At 48.4% G+C, this 19,811-nt stretch overlaps 1 protein-coding gene across 1 annotated transcript in view; it reads right to left on the bottom strand.

Annotated features, from left to right (window-relative positions):
* The window catches only part of adam15 (ADAM metallopeptidase domain 15), a 48,120-nt gene that overhangs the window by 14,852 nt on the left and 13,457 nt on the right, over window positions 1–19,811 (bottom strand). Inside the window, exons 3-18 of the mRNA XM_088921037.1 lie at window positions 12,928–13,004; window positions 11,552–11,630; window positions 11,365–11,441; window positions 9,948–10,116; window positions 8,507–8,572; window positions 7,841–7,912; window positions 7,424–7,593; window positions 6,115–6,199; window positions 5,459–5,607; window positions 4,373–4,550; window positions 3,472–3,564; window positions 3,038–3,233; window positions 2,646–2,754; window positions 2,001–2,196; window positions 1,455–1,532; window positions 943–1,054 (exon numbers count right to left, since the gene is read on the bottom strand). Of these exons, the coding sequence (XP_088777163.1) occupies window positions 943–1,054; window positions 1,455–1,532; window positions 2,001–2,196; window positions 2,646–2,754; window positions 3,038–3,233; window positions 3,472–3,564; window positions 4,373–4,550; window positions 5,459–5,607; window positions 6,115–6,199; window positions 7,424–7,593; window positions 7,841–7,912; window positions 8,507–8,572; window positions 9,948–10,116; window positions 11,365–11,441; window positions 11,552–11,630; window positions 12,928–13,004 (1,906 nt within the window). The remainder of the gene's footprint in view (window positions 1–942; window positions 1,055–1,454; window positions 1,533–2,000; window positions 2,197–2,645; window positions 2,755–3,037; window positions 3,234–3,471; window positions 3,565–4,372; window positions 4,551–5,458; window positions 5,608–6,114; window positions 6,200–7,423; window positions 7,594–7,840; window positions 7,913–8,506; window positions 8,573–9,947; window positions 10,117–11,364; window positions 11,442–11,551; window positions 11,631–12,927; window positions 13,005–19,811) is intronic.

The following is a 19,811-nucleotide window of genomic DNA, read 5'->3' as shown; positions in this document are numbered from 1 at the left end:
ACTTATCATTCCATTACAGTCTGTCCATCTAGTTTTGAAATATAACACAAAAATATGTAATGTTGTGCTCTTCTATATTTCTTATTCTTCCTGGGTCACGTGATAAGATCAAAGAAATAGCAATTACTCTTTAGTCATACTCTGAATCAACCATTTTGATGTCAGTATTTGTGCTCCCATTTGGCCTATCCTAGTCTATGCGAGGAAAACTGAAATCCCTCAGTACTCAGTACCTCTCCAATTTGATCCATATACATCTGATTTCAAACAGCATTTTCACTGAACTTATAGGGAAAGACTCCTCGAAGTCTCCACTCCAGGTAGGCTCCACGGCCGAAACGTTGTGTTTTTTTTTCTCTTTTCAGCATGGAATAAACCTATTACTTGTTCCTTTGCAGCCTACTCATCCTGACGCAGCTACCTACCTGAACTACTTATATACAATTATATACATACACATTATATGCAAATATATAGTATTTTGAACAGTTGGTATTCCATAAAATAATGTTATCCTAATGTTATTCTGGTCAAGATACAGTATTTAAGTAACTATCAATCTTGCAAAGGCCTGGCACCAAACTAAGACAATAAAGTCTTTCACAAGTTCAGCGAAAATGCTGTCCTGCCTCACCGCGTCATGGGGATGGTTGGCTCATCCTGTGCTGTGAGGTGGTGCTCATGCTCATGCTCAAGGACAGCCTGCACTGTGGAGATCGCGACAGCCCAGCCCGTTAAGGCCTACACTCAAGGTAAGCCTGCATCTCCATTTAGAGCTTGAAGACATTGCTAATCTGGACCACAACTGGTTTAATTAAGCACATATGTGATGGGTGCACATACAAATAACGCTACCCTGTAGCTCTCCAGTTGCAGGGCGGAAGTCTGTGCTCTAAAACTGGGCGGATGATTGTCATTGGGCTGAACTAATGAAGACGTTACCGGTGCTGGCCTGCGTGGGGCCGCTGTCCACACTACCCCCGTAGCCCCTGTGCCGACAGTCCGGCGGCGCCCAGCCTGCATCGCAGTGGCAGTTCCTGTTGCTGTTGCAGACCTGCAACAGGAGAGACAGCTGGTATCAGAGGCAGCACGTTCTCAAACCGTGGGCACCTCACTCATGAACCCGGTGGCCCCTGCAAAGTCCTTTATGGAAAAATGGAGCCGTTTCATTTCTAGGGGCATGTATTCCACATCACTAACCCTTCAGCTCTGGCTCAGGAGCAGGCCAACTCAATGCTCTCAGCGTAACTAAGAGAACATGCAAAACATTCCTACTTCTAAATCTAATAGCACTAAAGCGTTGAACATCTTACAGTATATTTCATTATTAGAGTCATGAAGAAGATTTTCAGACTCTAGTAGTAAAACTATGCATATACTCTTCTGCTTGATACACTGTTACTTACAGCCCCCCCCCCCCATTCCTCCCTAGTACCCCTGCACCCCCCACACACCCCGTGTCCATTGCACTTCTTCTGACACTCCTCCACGCCAAACACAGCGACATCCTGGCAGCGCTGGTTCAGGCAGGCCTGCAGCAAGAGCACAGCAGAACAAAGAGGTCACTTGGCTTGGTGCAAAGTCACGATGACTTTAGGTCTCGATATAAAAACATTTCAGCAGCAGCCACAGTCTCACACTGAACCCTTCCAGGAACCTAGCCTGGTGACAACACGCAGCCATGCTGCATGGCTCAGACCAATTCCCCAAGCAGTCAGTGAGCTGGACTGGGACCTTTGTTCCACTACATCTGACTACAGGAACACCACATATTACTAAGGTAAATGCTGACGTCCGCACAATACCACCGTTCTGAAAGGTGCAAGACGAAAAGATTGTGAAACTGTAGTAGTAAAACTATGCTTAACACTTCTGCAACTGCAAGACAGGGCACTGTAAAAGCCAGGGTTTATCAGGATCATTTGTAAAAACTGACAAATGTTTTTAAAGAATTGCTTCACATAAAAGTGTTTAAAAGCATGCGCCCCTGGAATGCCCACCTTGACCGGTCCGCAGGCTGTGCCTGGCGTCACCATGCCAGGGTCCGAGACATCATCGCCCAGGTTGAAGAAGGTCCCGCGGCAGGTGAGCTCGCTGCGGTTGAGCAGCACCTTGGTGGTGATGATCTCAGCATTGGAGCCCAGCAGGGGGCGGTCATTCCCACCCTGGCACTGGATCTTCCCACAGTGCACGTCTCTAAGTGGGGAGAGAAGATGACACAACTGAGCCAAGACACAGAGGCACAGATGGAAACCCAGACAGCAGAGTGAGGTAAGCAGGTGAAACACCTCAGGGGTATATACAGGATTCCAGCTATTTAGGCCAGCTTACACAGTGGGTACACACACATGATGACAACAAAGGGGTTAAATAGTGGGTACACTGTGGGACAGCCCAGGATCACACAGGGAATACTCACACTTTGGGACAAGCCAGGATAACCCTGGGGATACTCGTTCTGTGGGATAGCCTAGATCACCCAAGAGATACTTGCTCTGTGGGATAGCCCAGGATCACCCAGGAGATACTTGCTTTTGGGAGAGCCCAGGATCACCAAGGGGATACTCACACTTTGGGACAGACCAGGATCACCCAGCGGATACTCATACTTTGGGAAAGGCCAGGATTACCCTTGGGATACTCACGCTTTGGGACAGGGAATGTAGCTCCCGTTGGGCATCTGTCCACAGTTGCCATACTTATTGCCCTGCTTATTCACAGACCTGAAACAGACGTCTGGAGCCTGAGTGGAATCTGGCAACAGGAGAGGAAGAGGAGGGGTTGAAGAGAGTGTTCCAGAGTCTGCTGTCTGGTCTCCAGCGCATAAGCAGCTTCTACAGATTAAAACTCCACTGGATGTTTTAAGATCATCTTTCAAATGTTTTCTAAATGTTTACACATGTCATGGATGGACTGTGGTATTTAGCCTCCTGACTCGGGCAGAAATGGGGAACGGACTGTAATTCTGTCAGACACCAGGGGGTGCAGGGAGGGGGGAGAGAGACAGATGGAGACGCACTTGCAGAGCCACACTTACTGGGCCCCCACAGCACTTGGCACTGCGAGGTGAGGTTACTGCAGACTCCACTGTAGCAGTAGGACGCCCCCTGCTGGCAGGGTTGACCGTTCTGGAGGAAGACGTTGGGGGGGCAGTAGGGGGAGTCGCCGGCGCAGTGCTCAGGCAGGTCACACTCGCTCAGGGGCTCCCGACACACACTCCCTGCAGCCCGCAGCTAGGACAGCAAGGAGGCAGGAGAGAAGGGCAGGGAGATGAGGAGTACAGTAACACAGAGCATCTCCTGGAACACTCTTTTAAAGAGGGGGCAGTGAACTCTACAGGTAACTGTGTAGCATAGTTACTGGATTAATACACTTAAGACTAATACACTTCAAGGACAAGGACACACTGAGGACACCCCAGCAGGGGTACAGACACACTGAGGAGACCCCAGCAGGGGTACAGACACACACCTTGCAGTTCTCACAGCAGATCCCATCAGAGGAACACTGAGCCCCAGGAACCAGTCTGCAGGTGGTGGCGTTGCAACAGGGGTCCTCACACTCCTGCACACAGACACAGTGACATGAGACACAGAGCGTCATGGCAACAGCTCGCAGAGCACTGTCCCGTCCCTGAGGAAGCTCCTGTGAGATAACCCCATTCTATTCCTGTTCAGTGTTCTCGATCTGTCAGAATCAAACTGCACACAGGGTGAAAGTACACCCAAAACCAATAGTTTGGACACATTTATAGTTGAAATAAAATACCATGCACCTTAGCATAAAAGTAATTTACATATAACTTATCTGCAAATTATATTTGCACATAAAAGTTACTTTTCTCAAATCACATTCCCACATTAATTGGAAAAAACACACAAATATAGTGGCCAAAATGAGTCACCACACGTTGATTCTATTATCACGAGCTCAAAGGGAAGGAAAAGGCAGGAGAGTTCTCTAGGTCTGTCTCTCTAGGATGAGAAGAGGAGATGTACTCAGGACAGCAGCCTGGACTGAAAAAACTCAATCCTCTGTAGTGGGCTGTTCAAATACCCCAGATCACACATTCAAACCCTGTAAGGAGAATTCTCAATCTCAGCCCACTAACTCCAGTGGGTCTCTAGACTGTATCTATATCAGCTTAAGACAGGAGGAGAAGAGTTAAAACGGACCAGCTCAACCTCTGCCTTTCTTCAGGCATTGAGATGTTGGCAATTTAGAGACTCGGAGACCTGCTGCACTGTGGCTCTGGAGGAGAAGGAGAGAGGCCCCCAACATATGAGATCCCCTGTCAGAATTAGTATCGAGGGCACCTAATGGGTGTCCCCTCCACTGTTTGCTGCGGCGGAGGTGCTGGCGTAGTACACACGTCTGTCAGGCCGCAGTCGCACTCCTCGCCCGGCTCCACGTACAGGTTGCCACAGCGCTGTCCTCCCAGCAGCCTCTGGGGTTCAGGCATGTTGAAGAGGCACATCCCCGCGCCGTGAAGCAGGCTGACCGACAGGTCCCGTGCGCTGCAGCTGCTGAACAGCTGGCCGGGCATGAAACTGGAGGGCAACAGCAAGAGAGACTGGTCACTGACTGACGGTCATTACCTCTGTGTACTCTGATCTGGTCAGATCTCAAACATTAAGTGGGCCAGGGCCTGGCCAGTACTGGGATGAGAGACCTCTGAGAAAACTTTAGACACCATTTTCAGGAGATGCCCTTCTTTAAATGAGATGATAAAATGGGCATTAAAGAATACAGTGCCACTATTTGCAAAATCAGGGGTGGTTTTCTAGTTTCCTTGGAAATTGCAGTTAGGCTTGCTTGGATGTGGTCTATCTAGATTTCAGTTCTCTTGATTCAGTTAATAAAGGAATTTCTCACTCTTCTCCACTTGATCTGCAATCAAGTGAAGCTACACATGCAGCATGTCTAGGACACAGTTGTGGATAAGGTTGTATTTGTGAAGTGTTCAGGGATCTTTTTGGATGAGAGTTATGCAGGGAATTATTACTGTATCTCTATAGCTGTATCTGCTCCTTTCCCCAGCTATGTCCAATGTGTGTGCCCTCTCCCATCTTTAGCTGTGCTCACTCTCTCTAGATCTACTCAGATTATGTCTATTCCTCTCTAGTTATGCCCATTCTGTACTGGATGCACTTCTCTATGTCCACAGTCCACCCCTCCCTCCAGCTGTGCCCACCATGTCTACCCCTCCCTCCAGCTGTGCCCACCGTGTCCACTCCTCCCTCCAGCTGTGTCCACTCCTCCCTCCAGCTGTGCCCACCGTGTCCCCCCTCCCTCCAGCTGTGTCCACTCCTCCCTCCAGCTGTGCCCACCGTGTCCACTCCTCCCTCCAGCTGTGCCCACCGTGTCCACCCCTCCCTCCAGCTGTGCCCACTGTGTCCACCCCTCCCTCTAGCCGTGCCCACTGTGTCCACCTCTCCATCCAGCTGTGCCCTCTCACCCGGTGGACGGCTCCATGATGCAGCCCCCAAGCCGCGGCTCATTCTGGCACTGGCAGTGCCGGTCAGCGGTGTCATGGCTCATGCCCAGGTTGTGGCCGAGCTCATGTGCCACAGTGGAGGCCACGCCCAGTACACTGACCAGATGGTCCTGCAGAGAAAAACACAATCATGCAATCACGTCATCAATACCAGACGACTGCCGGGTTACAGCACAGTAAGATGCAAAAAACAGAACCGGTGTCCCCGCTACACATCCCAGAATGCTGTGTGGACTGTGCTGCTGCTCTCAGTCAGCTGACTGGTTGGCTCATGACAATTAGTCAGGTGAGACCTAAAAAACAGGAAGCTGAGGCTCGGAACGGTCAGTGAGCAGTCTGTCTGAGGATGCGCGATGCACCAGAGGAAGCAGAGGAAGGGCCACACAGAGGTCACTCCACTCACAGCAGAAGGATGAAGGACCTTCCTGCACATTAACACTCACCCCCAGGTGCTGCCTGATATTGCAAATGGAATTAATCTGTAACACACTGAAGTATAAACTGTACTGGATGCGAAACAAGCTCTTAAGAACAAACAAACCCATTAATAACGATGGAACACAGGTATTATCCATCCATCCTCTTTTTTTAAAGGACTGACGGGCAGTGTCACTCACCACGTTGACCCCTCCGGAGCGATCCCGTGAGCACATGGAGGACTGCGATGCCATTCCCACAGTGGTGCCGTCAAAAGAGCCCCCCCTGGAAACAGGTGCAGCACACATTAGGGTTCTGCTTCCTCACAGAATAAACTCACATTATCCTACTGTGAAGGAACAATCCTCTATTTTGACTGGGTCTCCTCCTCCTGTGCCTGGAAACTGCTGGGATTCCCCAGGAACCCCAATTCCCCAAATGTCAATTCTCTCAATAGGTACAGCTGCGGTTCAGTCTAGCATTAAAGGGAAAGGCAGAGTGGGATGGGAGTGATCCCACGGTGGCCTCTCCATGTTTTACCTCCACCCAGTAGCAGCCAGTAAACCCACTTCTATGTCCAGCCCCGGTGTGCAAAACTTCTTCACTTTGATAATTAGTGGAATGCTGTTCACTTCTTTACTTTGCTGTTACACTGCTGTAATAAACATTATTAGGAGTGCTGCACTTATATTAGACATAAAGACAAAATGTATAAAGAAAAGAACATGAATGCTGCTAAGAATCAAAATAAATGAACTCTAATACAGTGTGAGCTGTGTTATTATAATAATTTAATTTGTTTGCACATGCAATAATCTGAATTTCAACTTCTGATTAAAATGTACTTCAGATGGGTACTGATACCATACATTTTTAAAATACTAGACATAACTATTACATATTATTATTTATTCTTACTGTTTTGTTTATTTCATAATGAAATACAGTACATCACTTTCAAATGCAGTTAGCCATCATTGTAAGTCAGGATGTATACTGTATGTTTATCCCACTGTTTTTGTGCAAAGACACGCAACCTTCAATCTCCATCTGTGACGTCAGCAGACAGGAGCGCTGCGATTGGACAGAGGAAGAGAACCATGTGGACCGCCAGACTGTTATAGTAATGTCTGCAAGGATGCTTGCTTCATATATGGGCTAAGCAATGGACTGGATCCACACTGAGGCTCTGCCAGGACCTGCCTCATGATCCGAACAATTGCGTTTGACGGGCCGCAAGCCTCTGATTGCCACCTCTGATCTATACTTTTGAGCCAAGCCTGCACTCCAGGAGCAGATATTCCATGTTTAGGCCAAGGAGAAACCTGTTCTATTCTAGTCAGTGCTATATTCCCAATGTATACAGCCACAATCCCAGTAAACACCCATTGGTGTATACCAATTGGTATATATCCATTAGTGTGTACCCATCACTGTATACACCCATTAGTGTGTACCCATTACACACCAAGAGCCCCCCTGAGAGAGAGACCCCCGAGCCCCCCTCACATGATGAGCTGAGCGTTGTCGTGATGCAGGCGGGGCAGCAGCTGTTGTGTCCTCCACTCCAGGAAGCGGTTCAGGGTGTCGGTGGGGCTCTTGTCGATCAGGATCTTGTCCTCGTCGCTCCAGATCTCCAGGCCCAGCAGAGCCACTCGGACGTTCAGGGGCCGGTAGAACTGGACAGGGGGAAAGGGGGTTCAGTGGAGGGGCTGCAGTTCCAGATACAGCTGCAGGCAGAGCAGCGGGACAACGGAGATCTTGTTTTGCACACACTATGTGTATTGCAGGTCTGCTCCAGAAAACAGATCGTCTGTACTGGTATGCACCGTGTAAACTAAGAAGGTATTATCAAGGTAGTGCTAGAAAAAGTAGACGTATACATGAGTCTGTACTGAAGGAATTAAATAAGTCTCTCAGCCTCACCCAGTCCACTTGATTGGCCAGGTCCAGCATGCGATTGATGATGGTCTTGTTGTCCTTCTCATAGGCTAGGTACTGTGGGAACAAAGGAAAGGCTGTGTTCTGTTTTGTTTTCCTTCCCCACCAGGAATGACTCCTTGCCCAGCAGAGGAAGCAGGAGTCAGAGCTCTGTCCCTGTCACAGACTCCAGTCTCTAACTGTGAAATGTGTTTCAGATACAAACCTTCTCCTGTCGAGTGGTGCGGCCACAAAACTGTGAACACATTCAAAGCCAGTTCCAACCTGTGCCACCAGGGGGCAAAAGCGCTCCATGATTCACACTGAGGTCCTTCTAAAGATTAGGAGCTAGTCGGCAGAATTTTAAGAGCAGGTGCAGGTAGGGGTGTCTTACACAAACTGTAATAGAAATGGCAGGGTGAGAGTTGGGGATCTAAGATCTATGGAGAAAATGTCCCAGCAGGGTGTTTTGTGCTCAGCTGGGACACCCTTCCTAAAGGAACTGAGCTGTATCTCAGTCTGGTTTGTACTACCGTAGCACATAAAATTATCTTCTGAGCAAGTAAGCCGCACAAAGATGGGGGTCTTTGGCCCTTTACTGCAGTGTCTGGATCGCTTGGTGAAGACCACAATCGAGCAGAAGGTGTGAGGTAGGTGTGTCTGCGGTCTCACCTCCCTGTGATCCACCACCAGCACCAGCTCAATGTACTTGGTCTCAGTCAGGATGTCTCTCTTCAGCTGGACAGAAAAGACAGAGACACGGCAGCTCAGGACAGGAAAACAGAGCTGGAGCTCACTTTTACAGCATCATATTCTAACACTCATTACGTCCTCTCTCCAGCTTACACTAGACACAGGGTGACACAGTAGTGTAGTAGTCAGCATTGTTGCCTCACAGTGCTTGGGCCAATTCCAATTCCAGGTTCAATTCCTGGGGCTGTCTGTGTGTGTACAAGTATGTTCACGTGAGTTTCCTTCCACAGACCAAAGGTATGCTGGCAGGTTAATTGGTTTCTGGAAAAACTGGCTCTGGTGTGAGTGTGTGTACAGTATATCTGTGTCTGTGTGTGCCCTGCGATGGACTGGTGTCCCATCCAGGGTGTACCCTGTCTTGTGCCCATTGCTTGCTGGGATAGGCTTCTGTTGTCACACAACACTGTACTGGATAAAGTGGATTAGAAAATAGATGGATGAATGGATGTTATTTAACTTTCTGTTTTAAGTATAATGTGATATTAACGCAAGTTTAATTACATCACATATAGGACATAAGGGACTGCAGGCTGCTGCCACACTCTCTCTCCTGCTGTCTACACCCCTCTGTGATCAGTGCACTCACCTATCAACCAATTAATGACAACAAACCCAAATGAGCCTGTAATTCTGCTCTCCTGTCCCTCCTTTCTCACTTACAGGCACATCACTGTCCGGCTGTGAGCACAGAGCTCGGTCTTACAAAAATAGGGGACTCCCATTCCAGTATTCTCCCAAATACAAGGGGACTGTCCACTTTTCTCACTACATCCCCACTCCTTATGAAATTGTGGAACACTGGACTCCTTCGTGCACAATTGTATCCTGTGTGGGGCGTACAAGGTCCAAAACACAGCAATAACAGCACTGCTGTTTTATTACTTTTTTATTTTAACTACTTGATGTGTTCTAAAAACATGCAACAAAAGAAAATCAACTTCTATATGTCCTGATGTTTTTTTTTTAAATATCAAAATGGATTAAATCCTAAGTAATAAAAAACTCCCATGAGTTGATTTACAGTATGTGGTCAAAACCAGTAGAAACAGATCTTTGTGATCCACTCTGTACCATCAACACAGGAGGGAGCTGGGTATAAAATCTGCCTCCCAGTTCCCAAAGACACTGGATCTGGGTCGCCATCTCACACATCAGCAGTGCCGTTCGCTCTTACTCGGGGAGTACAGTCTACAGTTGGCAAGACTATCGATTAAAAGGCCACCGTTTCATTATAGTGACTCCAAGGCTGTAATGAGACTGCTGACACACGAGCTCTCTGGGCTTTAGTGGAATTAAATTAGAAACCCCATCGGACGCAAGGATCCAATCCAGACATCCCTCTCCCCAGACAACCTCTTACCCTGTGCAGGTGTGGCCAGGGTTCTGTGGGGGTCACAGGGGAGTGGGTGACCCCGCATCCTCTGCTATGAGCCTTCAGCTCCTGAGTGGGGTACAGGACGTGGATCCCCTTCTTCTGCTCCTCGGGCTCCACCGTGTAACTCTGGTTGGCGCTTAGGACGATCACCCCTCTGGGGGAGAGAGAAAGAGGTTAGATCTGCTCTGATACGGCCTGGAGGAAAACCAGGATTATAGTGAGAACAACCACAAAGCATCTTCCTCCAAACAGGGATCACACTCCACAACTCAGGGCGCAGAATCAAGCAAGACCGCCACCATCCTGCGTGATGGTCACCTTGGCAGCAAGCAGGGCAGAGACAGTCCAGTTAAAGCTGGGAGAGGTCAGTCCGATCTTTCTCTTCAGGATTATGGCTGCTTGTGATTAAAAGAGGAGGTCCTGCTGAGCCTCAGTCCAACAGTGCTGTCAAGCCTCCATTAAATCACCACTTTCTAAAGGCCGTGTTTCCTGGGTACATCATCACTCTGACCAGTCACATACAGTACATGGTTTTATTTTATTTCTGGTCCTTTTAAATGTATACCCTCCCAACTGAAAATTGCCCCTCCTTTACATTTTAGCTCACATTGACGACTCCAGTACAGCATGGGGGAGGAGGAGGAAGGGTTGAGAGAGACCTACCACTCATCTTTCCACACACAGGCTCCAGAGACTGGCAGGATGGTCAGCACCAACCGGAGGAGCTGCGCATCCTTTGCTAATGTCAGCCTGAAGTCTCCCAAGACTCATCCACGGCTGGGAGTTGAACCTACTCCCAACTTTCACCCTACGAGCTGCTGCTTAAGGAGACCTGCTCACGGCTGGCCATTAACATGATCTGGGCCCAAACTGTACCATGTGGATCACAGAGGTCAACTTGTCTTGAACCCACTGTCTTTGCTAGTTGAGAGACCAGCGAGCTCCTTCGATGAAGCATTACCGAGAATTGCAGGAATGAAGTTTGATCAGCCAGCAGGCCTGAGTGTGGGTGAGCTTACAGCTGATCAAAGAGCACAGATCTTGATCCACAGCTTACAGAGATCACAACCCAGCACACTTTACAGGGCCTGCTGAGTCACATCTCTCTAGAAGAAGACTGGAGACCACTGACTGGACTGTGCAGCAACCCCAGACAAGAAAAGCCTTTCGCAGACAGTGAGCACAAACTGAAAGCCTTTTATACTGCCAAGTGTCAGCAGAGCCCAGCCAGTGGAATGTGCAACAGCAGAGAAACACATTTCAAATCCACAATATAAAACTGAATTCAAACAACATACAATACAATGTGCGTAACAAAGCACTTAATTAAAATAACTGGAAACGATGGCCCGAGGGACAGACCGAGGACTGGATCGGTGAAATACTGGAGCAGCAGACTCACCTCAGTCCACTGCAGGTGCTGAGTGCAAGGCGAGACTGGGGGAAGTTCCTGACTGAGCCGTGGTAATAGCAGTGAGTCTGGGGGGAGAGAGCGTTCAGTGAGAACCGAGCCATGTGTCAGCTTCCCAGTTCCCTTCTCCTGCCCTCTGCTTAACGGAGGTATAATATGATGACTCATGGACACTGACCACAAGGCTCTCCTCCTCTGACACTCCAGTCCCATTGGGCAGGTAGAAGAAGATATTGGGCCTCCTGGGAAGAAGATCCCTGGAGGAAGGAGACAGAGCGTCAAAGCAATGTCATTTTAAGAGACGGCTAGCATGGATTTAGAAAGAACACATTACAAGTACAGCTGGTAACCCTAAAACAATACGACATACTACATTTACATATCCAGAAAGCTTTTCACATCTGGTCCAGGATAAAGAATTCTCCAATTAAAAGCCATATGAAGGCAAGGAAATGTATGTACATGGACCAAGAACTGGATATTGAATAGGAAAGCACTTGTCATCTTAAAAGAAACATTGTTAGAAAGCAGATGTAAGCAGGTCTACCACAGGGATCCAGTTTACTGTATGTCTGCTGCAAATCTGCCAAGGAGATACACTGGAAACAGAGTCAAAGAGAGAATCCTAGGGGAAAATGACCAATAAAGCAACAGGAAATTACTGTAAGTGCCCATATTGATGTTCCAACTGCACTGGGAATAGAAGAAAAGAAAGAGGAGCTTCTGCATTTGGTGAATTCTTATCATGCAGCTGGAGTCTCTGAAACATTGCCAACAAAGACCAATGGTGTCACAATATTACAGAACAAGCAACACTTTAAAGAGACCTCAAGAAGGAAAGTCTAGGACTATAGATGAAAAAGTAGTCCACATCAGAAGTAGGGACATAACTTATGCACATCACAGAGGTGGTTCTGCTAGGATACAGAAGACGTCTGTCCATGATCTAACCACTCTTCCAGTTTAGGGTTGTGGGGGAGCCTCAGCCTATCCTGGTAAACAATGGGCTCCAGGCAGGGGACACACTGGATGGAACATGTTGAATGAGATCGATCTTGTCAGGTTGGGACAGAGGAGACCAAGAGATTTAATCCTGGTTTACAAAATTGCAAGGGGTCTGGTCACGACTTGAAACCTAAGGGGAATTTGTTTAGGACAGAGAACAGGAAACACTTCTTTACTCAAAGAGTAGTGGGTGTCTAGAACAGGTTCACCAGCCAGGTGGCTGAGGCCCAAACTCATTAAGGCACATTAAAGAAAAGGCTGGATAATGTTTTAGATTCACTAGCTACTAAACCACCGAATGACCAAGTCGGGCTTAATGCCCCCCCCCCACGTCTGCAGACTGCTCTTATGTTCATCTACTATTTCATATTTAGACAGCCATCTCTTGCGCCCCTCAAACTGCTCCTCCATCTTTCTGTCCGCCCTCTCCCCTTCTCTCCGAGTTCCACTCCGTTCCGGTTTTCCTCCCCCTCCTGCCCTCTCCTCTCTCTCGGAGATCCTGGTTCAGTCAGACCTTCCCAGCAGTCCCAGGGGCAGTGCCGTTCTTACCGGTTCTTCTCCAGCTCCAGCAGGACCGGGCTGCCCCCCACCTCCAGCCCACACTCCAGACGCTCGGGGTGGCCGTTCTGCAGAGAGAGGGGGGGATCCCCGAGTTAGCGACACTCGATTCTGGGCAGGGCTCCTCCCAGGAGGCACCTGGGTAGAAACTCCTACTCGTGACTTGTGCACAACATTAGCATGTGTACCGACAGTCTGGACCTAGCCTGGATAAGAGTGGTTTCCACTGCTGGCTCTCTCCGCCATCTCCTCAGCCCAGCAGCCTGGGAACTATGTCACCAGCTTCACAGGGAGAGACACGCAGTAAGCCAACAGGGGAACAGAGAGAGTCAGAGCAAAACTGAATGTTTAAACATCGGACCATTAAGCTTTGTAGTTCAAAACCAAGCAGAAATTAAGAGCTGAACACGGGAAGTTCAACTGGCTTCCCAGTGATGAATGAAATTGCCCTCACTATCTTCTACAGATAGACTTTCAATCAGTCTAGGAAAATGCTGTCTACCAGTGCATATTGTTACAGTCCTTCAGAGTTAAATATTTAAATTTCAACATAAAACATGCAAAGGATTCATTAGAACATAATAAAAATATAAATTATTCTCTTACAATAATTTGTGTTTTCATTTTACACATTACTTTGTAAAAAAAGCACAACAGGGTGTACTTTTGCAAAGGCAGATGCAGAGGTTAATTCCAGGCTGAAGTGTAGAAAAAAAAGTTTTGGGTTTTGAGCCTTCTGAAGGTGAACTCACTCAGCTTTTCATTTGTTTTTACTTTTCAGTGTGAAATTAACCTCTGCTTCCCCACGTGAATCTTAACGTACAGTACGTACGGAGTGGGAAGGTCTTTATCCTATGCAGACTAGCCTTTTCCATAAATTTGGTACGGGAATTACTATTTTTGTGACCAAAAGGTTAATGTGCAACAATTTATAAACGCACCATCTTCCCTTCACATTTTGTCTTTTAACCCTAGAAATAAATCGTACAATTGAAGTCTAGCTGATGTGGCTGGTACAGTACATCATGGTGTCACTGCTGCTACTATTGTACATGTTGACTGGATGAGGATTTATTATACAAAGACTGAGAAATTGGAGAGACTGGAAAACACCAAATATAGAGCTAACTGTAAAAGGGACTGTCCTATTCTCCCTAAAAATCCGCAATTTCTTACATTTATAAAACAGTCTAAAACCCAACAGTATTGGTCATTATAATCCCTCTGATGCTTCACCAGCTGACTTTAACACACCACACTGCACTAACCTGCACACTAGACCCACTGTCCTCGTTTACAGTCTTTATAATCATTATAAATATTTTAGATTGTGAAAATCTAATAATAGCACCTTGGAAAACTAAGTTCTAGATTTTTTCCCTCAGTGGGAAACCTTTTTCAAACTTCCTTCAAAAAATACTCAAGGTGGCTGTGAAGAAACAGCTGAAGAAAAATCCAGTCTACAGTAAGTGTGCTGTTCGTATTGCCAACATGATCCATGTCACTTGTTCATTTACGCTTTACATAATTGTTACAAGGAGCATTTATTTTGACGTTATGGTGTCCTACGTGCAGTCAGCTATGAAATATGTGAATATTAATCACCCATGTTAATCAGTGTTTAACAGCTCTATCCATCTCTATACACCAACGTCAGCAGCCATGGATAGCTGACTCAATGAGCACTGATAACATGACAGAGCAAAGCCAAAATCCTGAGTGTGCGGAGAACAGACTCAGCTCCCATTGGTCAGCATAGAAGAATCTAAAACTGCACAAAGGCAGAAAATGTGACGTCGCCATCAGAGACACGTTTTTCTCATTTTTCTCCCAGCTTGGGTTATACGGTATGCGCGTTCTTCCAATCATGTTTGAATGTTGTTCCTGCCCACAGAGGTTGCTGTAAAGGGGAAGGAGAAGTGAAGAACCTTCATTTAAATTCCACACTACATCATCAGCAGCAATAAACATTTACAGGGAACACATTAAACCTGAAGAACTGAAACCTCTGCCGGCCGCTGTCCAGTAAATTCAGAGCCAGGTCCGTGCTCCCGCCAGCTGACTCTCACTATTCCAGCACTCACTGCTCTTTCCACAGAGACAGCCTCCTCTTCACCTTCTTAGAAAACCCGATTACCTGGGCTGAAGTTCTCTGCCGCATTGATCTGGTCTTGAAAGGCAAGGAGATTCATAAAAAAAACAATAAAACTGAGAAGAAACTCTGTGTGTAGCAAAGGGGACTAGTTTTATCCTCAGTTTATCCCCAGGGACACACTAAAATAGGATGGGGTATTAAAGACAGTGTGCATGGTTTTCTGTACAAACAGAAGTCACTGTAGTCACTTCATCCAATCAAATATGTAACACTGCTAAGCTGTTTGTTCAGTATTAAGCATTAGCTGAGCATAGTAATTTACTAGCGGTAGTAGTAATTTACTGTTGGTCGCTCTTCTCCCTAGACATAAAAAGAAACATCGTAAGAAAAGCTACTGTATGTCACACCCCCTTCCATTTCAGCTATGACTAGAGGCTGTTTTTCGGGGGGCCTAGCACGGCCAGATTCCGGCCAGCATGCCCTGGTCCGCTCATGCCAGCGGGGGAACTGAGGGCCACGTGCCTGGCGCAGGAGGGCAACGCGCCCGTCTTCACCGCTAGAGACCTCACTCAGAGAACAGCCCGGAAGAACTGCCTGCGGGGCACGACCTGTGTCCAGCGCGGGGGCCAGCGGCTCTGTCAGCAGCTGCGCGACAGGAAGGAGCTCCAGGAACTCGGCCTCCCTCCTGCCAGGCCCAGTTCCGCCCACCCCTCCCCGGCCCTCTTCCTGGCTTTCTCTCGCGCCGGCGGACGCACGGCCCCAGCTCCCGGCCTGCTCCTGCTCGGCCTGTCCAGGTGGAGTGCACACTAAGTGCTCAGGCCAGCTTTCTACCAGCAGAACAAAGGCCAAAATTCATAATAATAATTCCTCACACTTATATAGCGCTTTTCTGGACACTCCACTCAAAGCGCTTTACAGGTAATGGGGACTCCCCTCCTCCACCACCTGCGTGCAGCCCCACCTGGATGATGCGACGGCAGCCACAGTGCAACAGAACGCCCACCAGTGATGAAGCCAGTTCAGAGATGGGGATTATTAGGAGGCCATGACTGGTAAAGGCCAGGGGGAAATTTGGCCGTGACGCCAGGGTAGCACCCCTCCTCTTTTTGAGAAACAGCCTGGGATTTTTAATCAGGACCTCGGTTTTATGTTTCAAAACAAGTAGGGGTATAACCCTGGTGTCCTGGCCAAATTTCTTATTGGCATTTACCAGTCATGGCCTCCTAATAATCCCCATCTCTGAACTGGCTTCATCACTCTGTTCTCCTCTCTGCTATTAGCTGATGTGTGGGGGTACACATTGGTGCTTGTGGAGGGGATCCCTGTTACCTGAAAAAGTGCTTTGAGTGGAGTGTTCACTTTATATAAAAGGATATAAATTTAAGAATATATAATACTGACCTTAACCACCAACCTCCTTAACCTCCTAATATAACAGTCCTGTATCTTAGCCACTGGACCAGCTGTTCTCCTGGTGTAACAGTCCTGTATCTTAACCACTGGACCAGCTGTCCTCCTGGTGTAACAGTCCTGTGTCTTAACCACTGGACCAGCTGTCCTCCTGGTGTAACAGTCCTGTATCTTAACCACTGGACCAGCTGTCCTCCTGATGTAACAGTCCTTTGTCTTAACCCACTGGACCAATTCTACTCCTGGTGTAATAAGACCAGACCTTAAAAACTGGACCAGCTGTCCCCCCGGTCTAACAAGACTGGACCTTAACCACTGGACCAGTTGTCCTCCTGGTGTAACAGTCCTGTATCTTAACCACTGGACCAGTTGTCCTCCTGGTGTAACAAGGACCTTAAACAATACAGCACATATTGTTCCCAGACTCTTTGCTGACATATGGGTCAATCCAGACGGGATGCCCATGCACTGCCAGTACAGCAGGAGTTAAAACATTCTTTGGCTCCATTGTTTTCAGGGAACAGCTGAAGCCATTGAAGAAACAGGCTTATCTGAATCAGAGGCTGAAAGCAGTGTTAATGTGGGATAACGCCCAGTCGCTGGCTGCTCTCCCAGCTCACCCCTCCCTCCTCGCTGTGTGAGGTAATGTCCCGGCTCGCTGCAGGGTGACTTCACTGTGTGACGACTGCATGGAGAGGAGCTGCTGGGAGGGGAAGGGGGAGAGGGGTGGGATCACATTTCCTTCACCCTCCTGGCATAGCCAGAGATCGCATTAGGGAATGTTCTCTCTTCTCTTTTTTTCTGCTCCCTCTCTCTCCTACACTGTGTCCAGGCCTTTCCAGTTTGAGCAGTGCTGCCTGAAAGGGGAACTCCAAAATTACTGTTATACTAGGTAGACTAATAGATCAGACTGTGGTCTGCTGGAAGTCCTACTGACAGCACTGTAAAACCATTAGTATTGATTTTACAGTTTTACAATAACGTCAGATGTCTGATACACTCCAGGTTTTAGCAGCTGCAGGCTACTTCCAATTGAAATGACAAAACAGACAAGCAATTTCACTTAGTAAAGAAGTTTTGACATTTGAAATCGTAATGTTACTGTACCTATCTACACAAACAATGGAGTATTTTATTAGTGTGAATTTTGTTTCAGCATTTTATCTACAAAACAGCACACACACTGAAACAGCGCCCGTTGTTTCTGGTCTTTCCCTGCCTAAGAGCTCAGGTCGGGGGTCCTGTGAACCCAGAGATGGCGACAGGAGGCTGTGTGTCAGGAAGCCAGCCCTCGGGACGCAGGTGTTCAGAGCAGGACCGCCGGGCCTGGGACCCAGGGCCCAAAAACAGAGGTGACCTCATTGACTAAGGGTGACAGTCGTGCCCCTCCTGACTGATCTCTGTCCACTCTCCGGCTGGGTGATACTGCACAAAATGGAAACAGGGCTCGGGCTATTTCAGCCCCACACGTTCACTTCAAATGAGAGAACATGCCGACATTCCTGTACCTGCAGCTGGGAAAGACTGAGCAGGCCTTAATTCCCCAAAACGTCCCAACTGGCACTTGCTGGGGTGTGTGAATGCTCAAGGACTGTGAAGAGGATTCACTGGCAAATCGGTACGGTCTAATTAAAAAACCGACATTCTTTCAGATGTACTGTAGGCCAGGAGCAGTGGTTATGTGTGCAGCTGTGGAAGATGATTACAGTTCTGCAGTTCCTGTGAGTCCATTTGGAGTTCACATTTTGAGCCTGTACTGGATTAAGCAGCTAGAAAATGGATGGACAGTATCTGGAGTGTAGCTGCTTTACTCAGAAGGTGCACTGGATCCTGTCACTGTGCCTCAGCCGATAATGGATAAAACAAACCTTGCAGGATGTGTAGGGAAACATTTAAACTGTAGAACATTGTAGTGAGAACGACCACGCAAAGGTCGAATAGGGATCAAAATCAAGTCGGCTTCAATGACTTAGAGCTGATTCACACGAGCAGGACATCACCCAGGCTTATTATTCATTCCCCAGGCAAAATCTCTCTCTCCCCTCTCTTTGACCTCTTGACCCCACCACATCCCGAGTCAAAGGGTGCCCCCCCCCACCCTGCTCCCCAGAACAGAGGACACCCCCCTTCAACCCTGCTCCCCAGAACAGAGGGCGCCCCCCTCCACCCTGCTCCCCAGAACAGAGGGCGCCCCCCTCCACACTGCTCCCCAGAATAGAGGGCGCCCCCCTCCACCCTGCTCCCCAGAACAGAGGGCGCCCCCCTCCACCCTGCTCCCCAGAACAGAGGGCGCCCCCCTCCACCCTGCACCCCAGAACAGAGGGCGCCCCCCTCCACACTGCTCCCCAGAATAGAGGGCACTCCCCTCCACCTTGCTCCCCAGAACAGAGGGCGCCCCCCTCCACCCTGCTCCCCAGAACAGAGGGCACCCCCCTCCACCCTGCACCCCAGAACAGAGGGCGCCCCCCTCCACCCTGCTCCCCAGAACAGAGGTGCCCCCCTGAGCTGCCGCACAGCACACAGAACCATTGAGTCAAAAGGTCAGAGCAATGAGATTAGAACCGATCTGCTCAGTAATCCAGCTCAAGGCAGATTCCCTGTCAGGCGCGTACTGGATCTTCTCTCTCTCTGCCTCTGAGCTTGAGACAGTCTCTCCGTCAAGGGCAGCACTGGAAACTTGTCAAGCTCACTGGACATTGCAAGCAGAACAATGGACAAAGAAAAAAGACTGCTCTCTCGTTCGCTGCACAGACATACTGACATCTCTCTAACTGCACTTCTTCCCTAGATGGGAGCTGGAAAAATAAAGTTTGACTCCTGAACCGACTCAGTGATCAGCTGCAAGACTGACATAAAGCAGAGGCTTTGGCCTGGGTGACACAGTGCATATTAGTCTCTGTCTGAAGCAGTGTTCTGTGTCCTTGGTGACACAGTGTATATTAGATTTTTTGTTTGAGGCAGTGACATACTGGCCTCTATGTCTGAGGCAGTGCTGTGTCCTCAGTGACACAGTGGTCTCTATGTCTGAGGCAGTGTTTTGTCTACAGTGACATACTGGTCTCTATGTCTGAGGCAGTGCTGTGTCCTCAGTGACACAGTGGTCTCTATGTCTGAGGCAGTGCTGTGTCCTCAGTGACACAGTGGTCTCTATGTCTGAGGCAGTGCTGTGTCCTCAGTGACACAGTGGTCTCTATGTCTGTGGCAGCGCTGTGTCCTCAGTGACACAGTGGTCTCTATGTCTGTGGCAGTGCCATGTCCTCGGTGTCATACTGTACTGGTCTCTATGTCTGCGGCAGTGTTTTGTCTACAGTAACTTACTGAATTCACAGCCCACAGCCTCCAGCCAGGCACGCTGCTCTTTAAAGCCAGG

Source organism: Atractosteus spatula, chromosome 1 (genome assembly GCF_055471065.1).
Source record: "Atractosteus spatula isolate fAtrSpa1 chromosome 1, fAtrSpa1.hap1, whole genome shotgun sequence".
Classification (NCBI taxonomy): domain Eukaryota; kingdom Metazoa; phylum Chordata; class Actinopteri; order Semionotiformes; family Lepisosteidae; genus Atractosteus; species Atractosteus spatula.
Note: the sequence above shows the minus strand (reverse complement) of the source record. Positions and strands in the feature narration are given on the sequence as shown.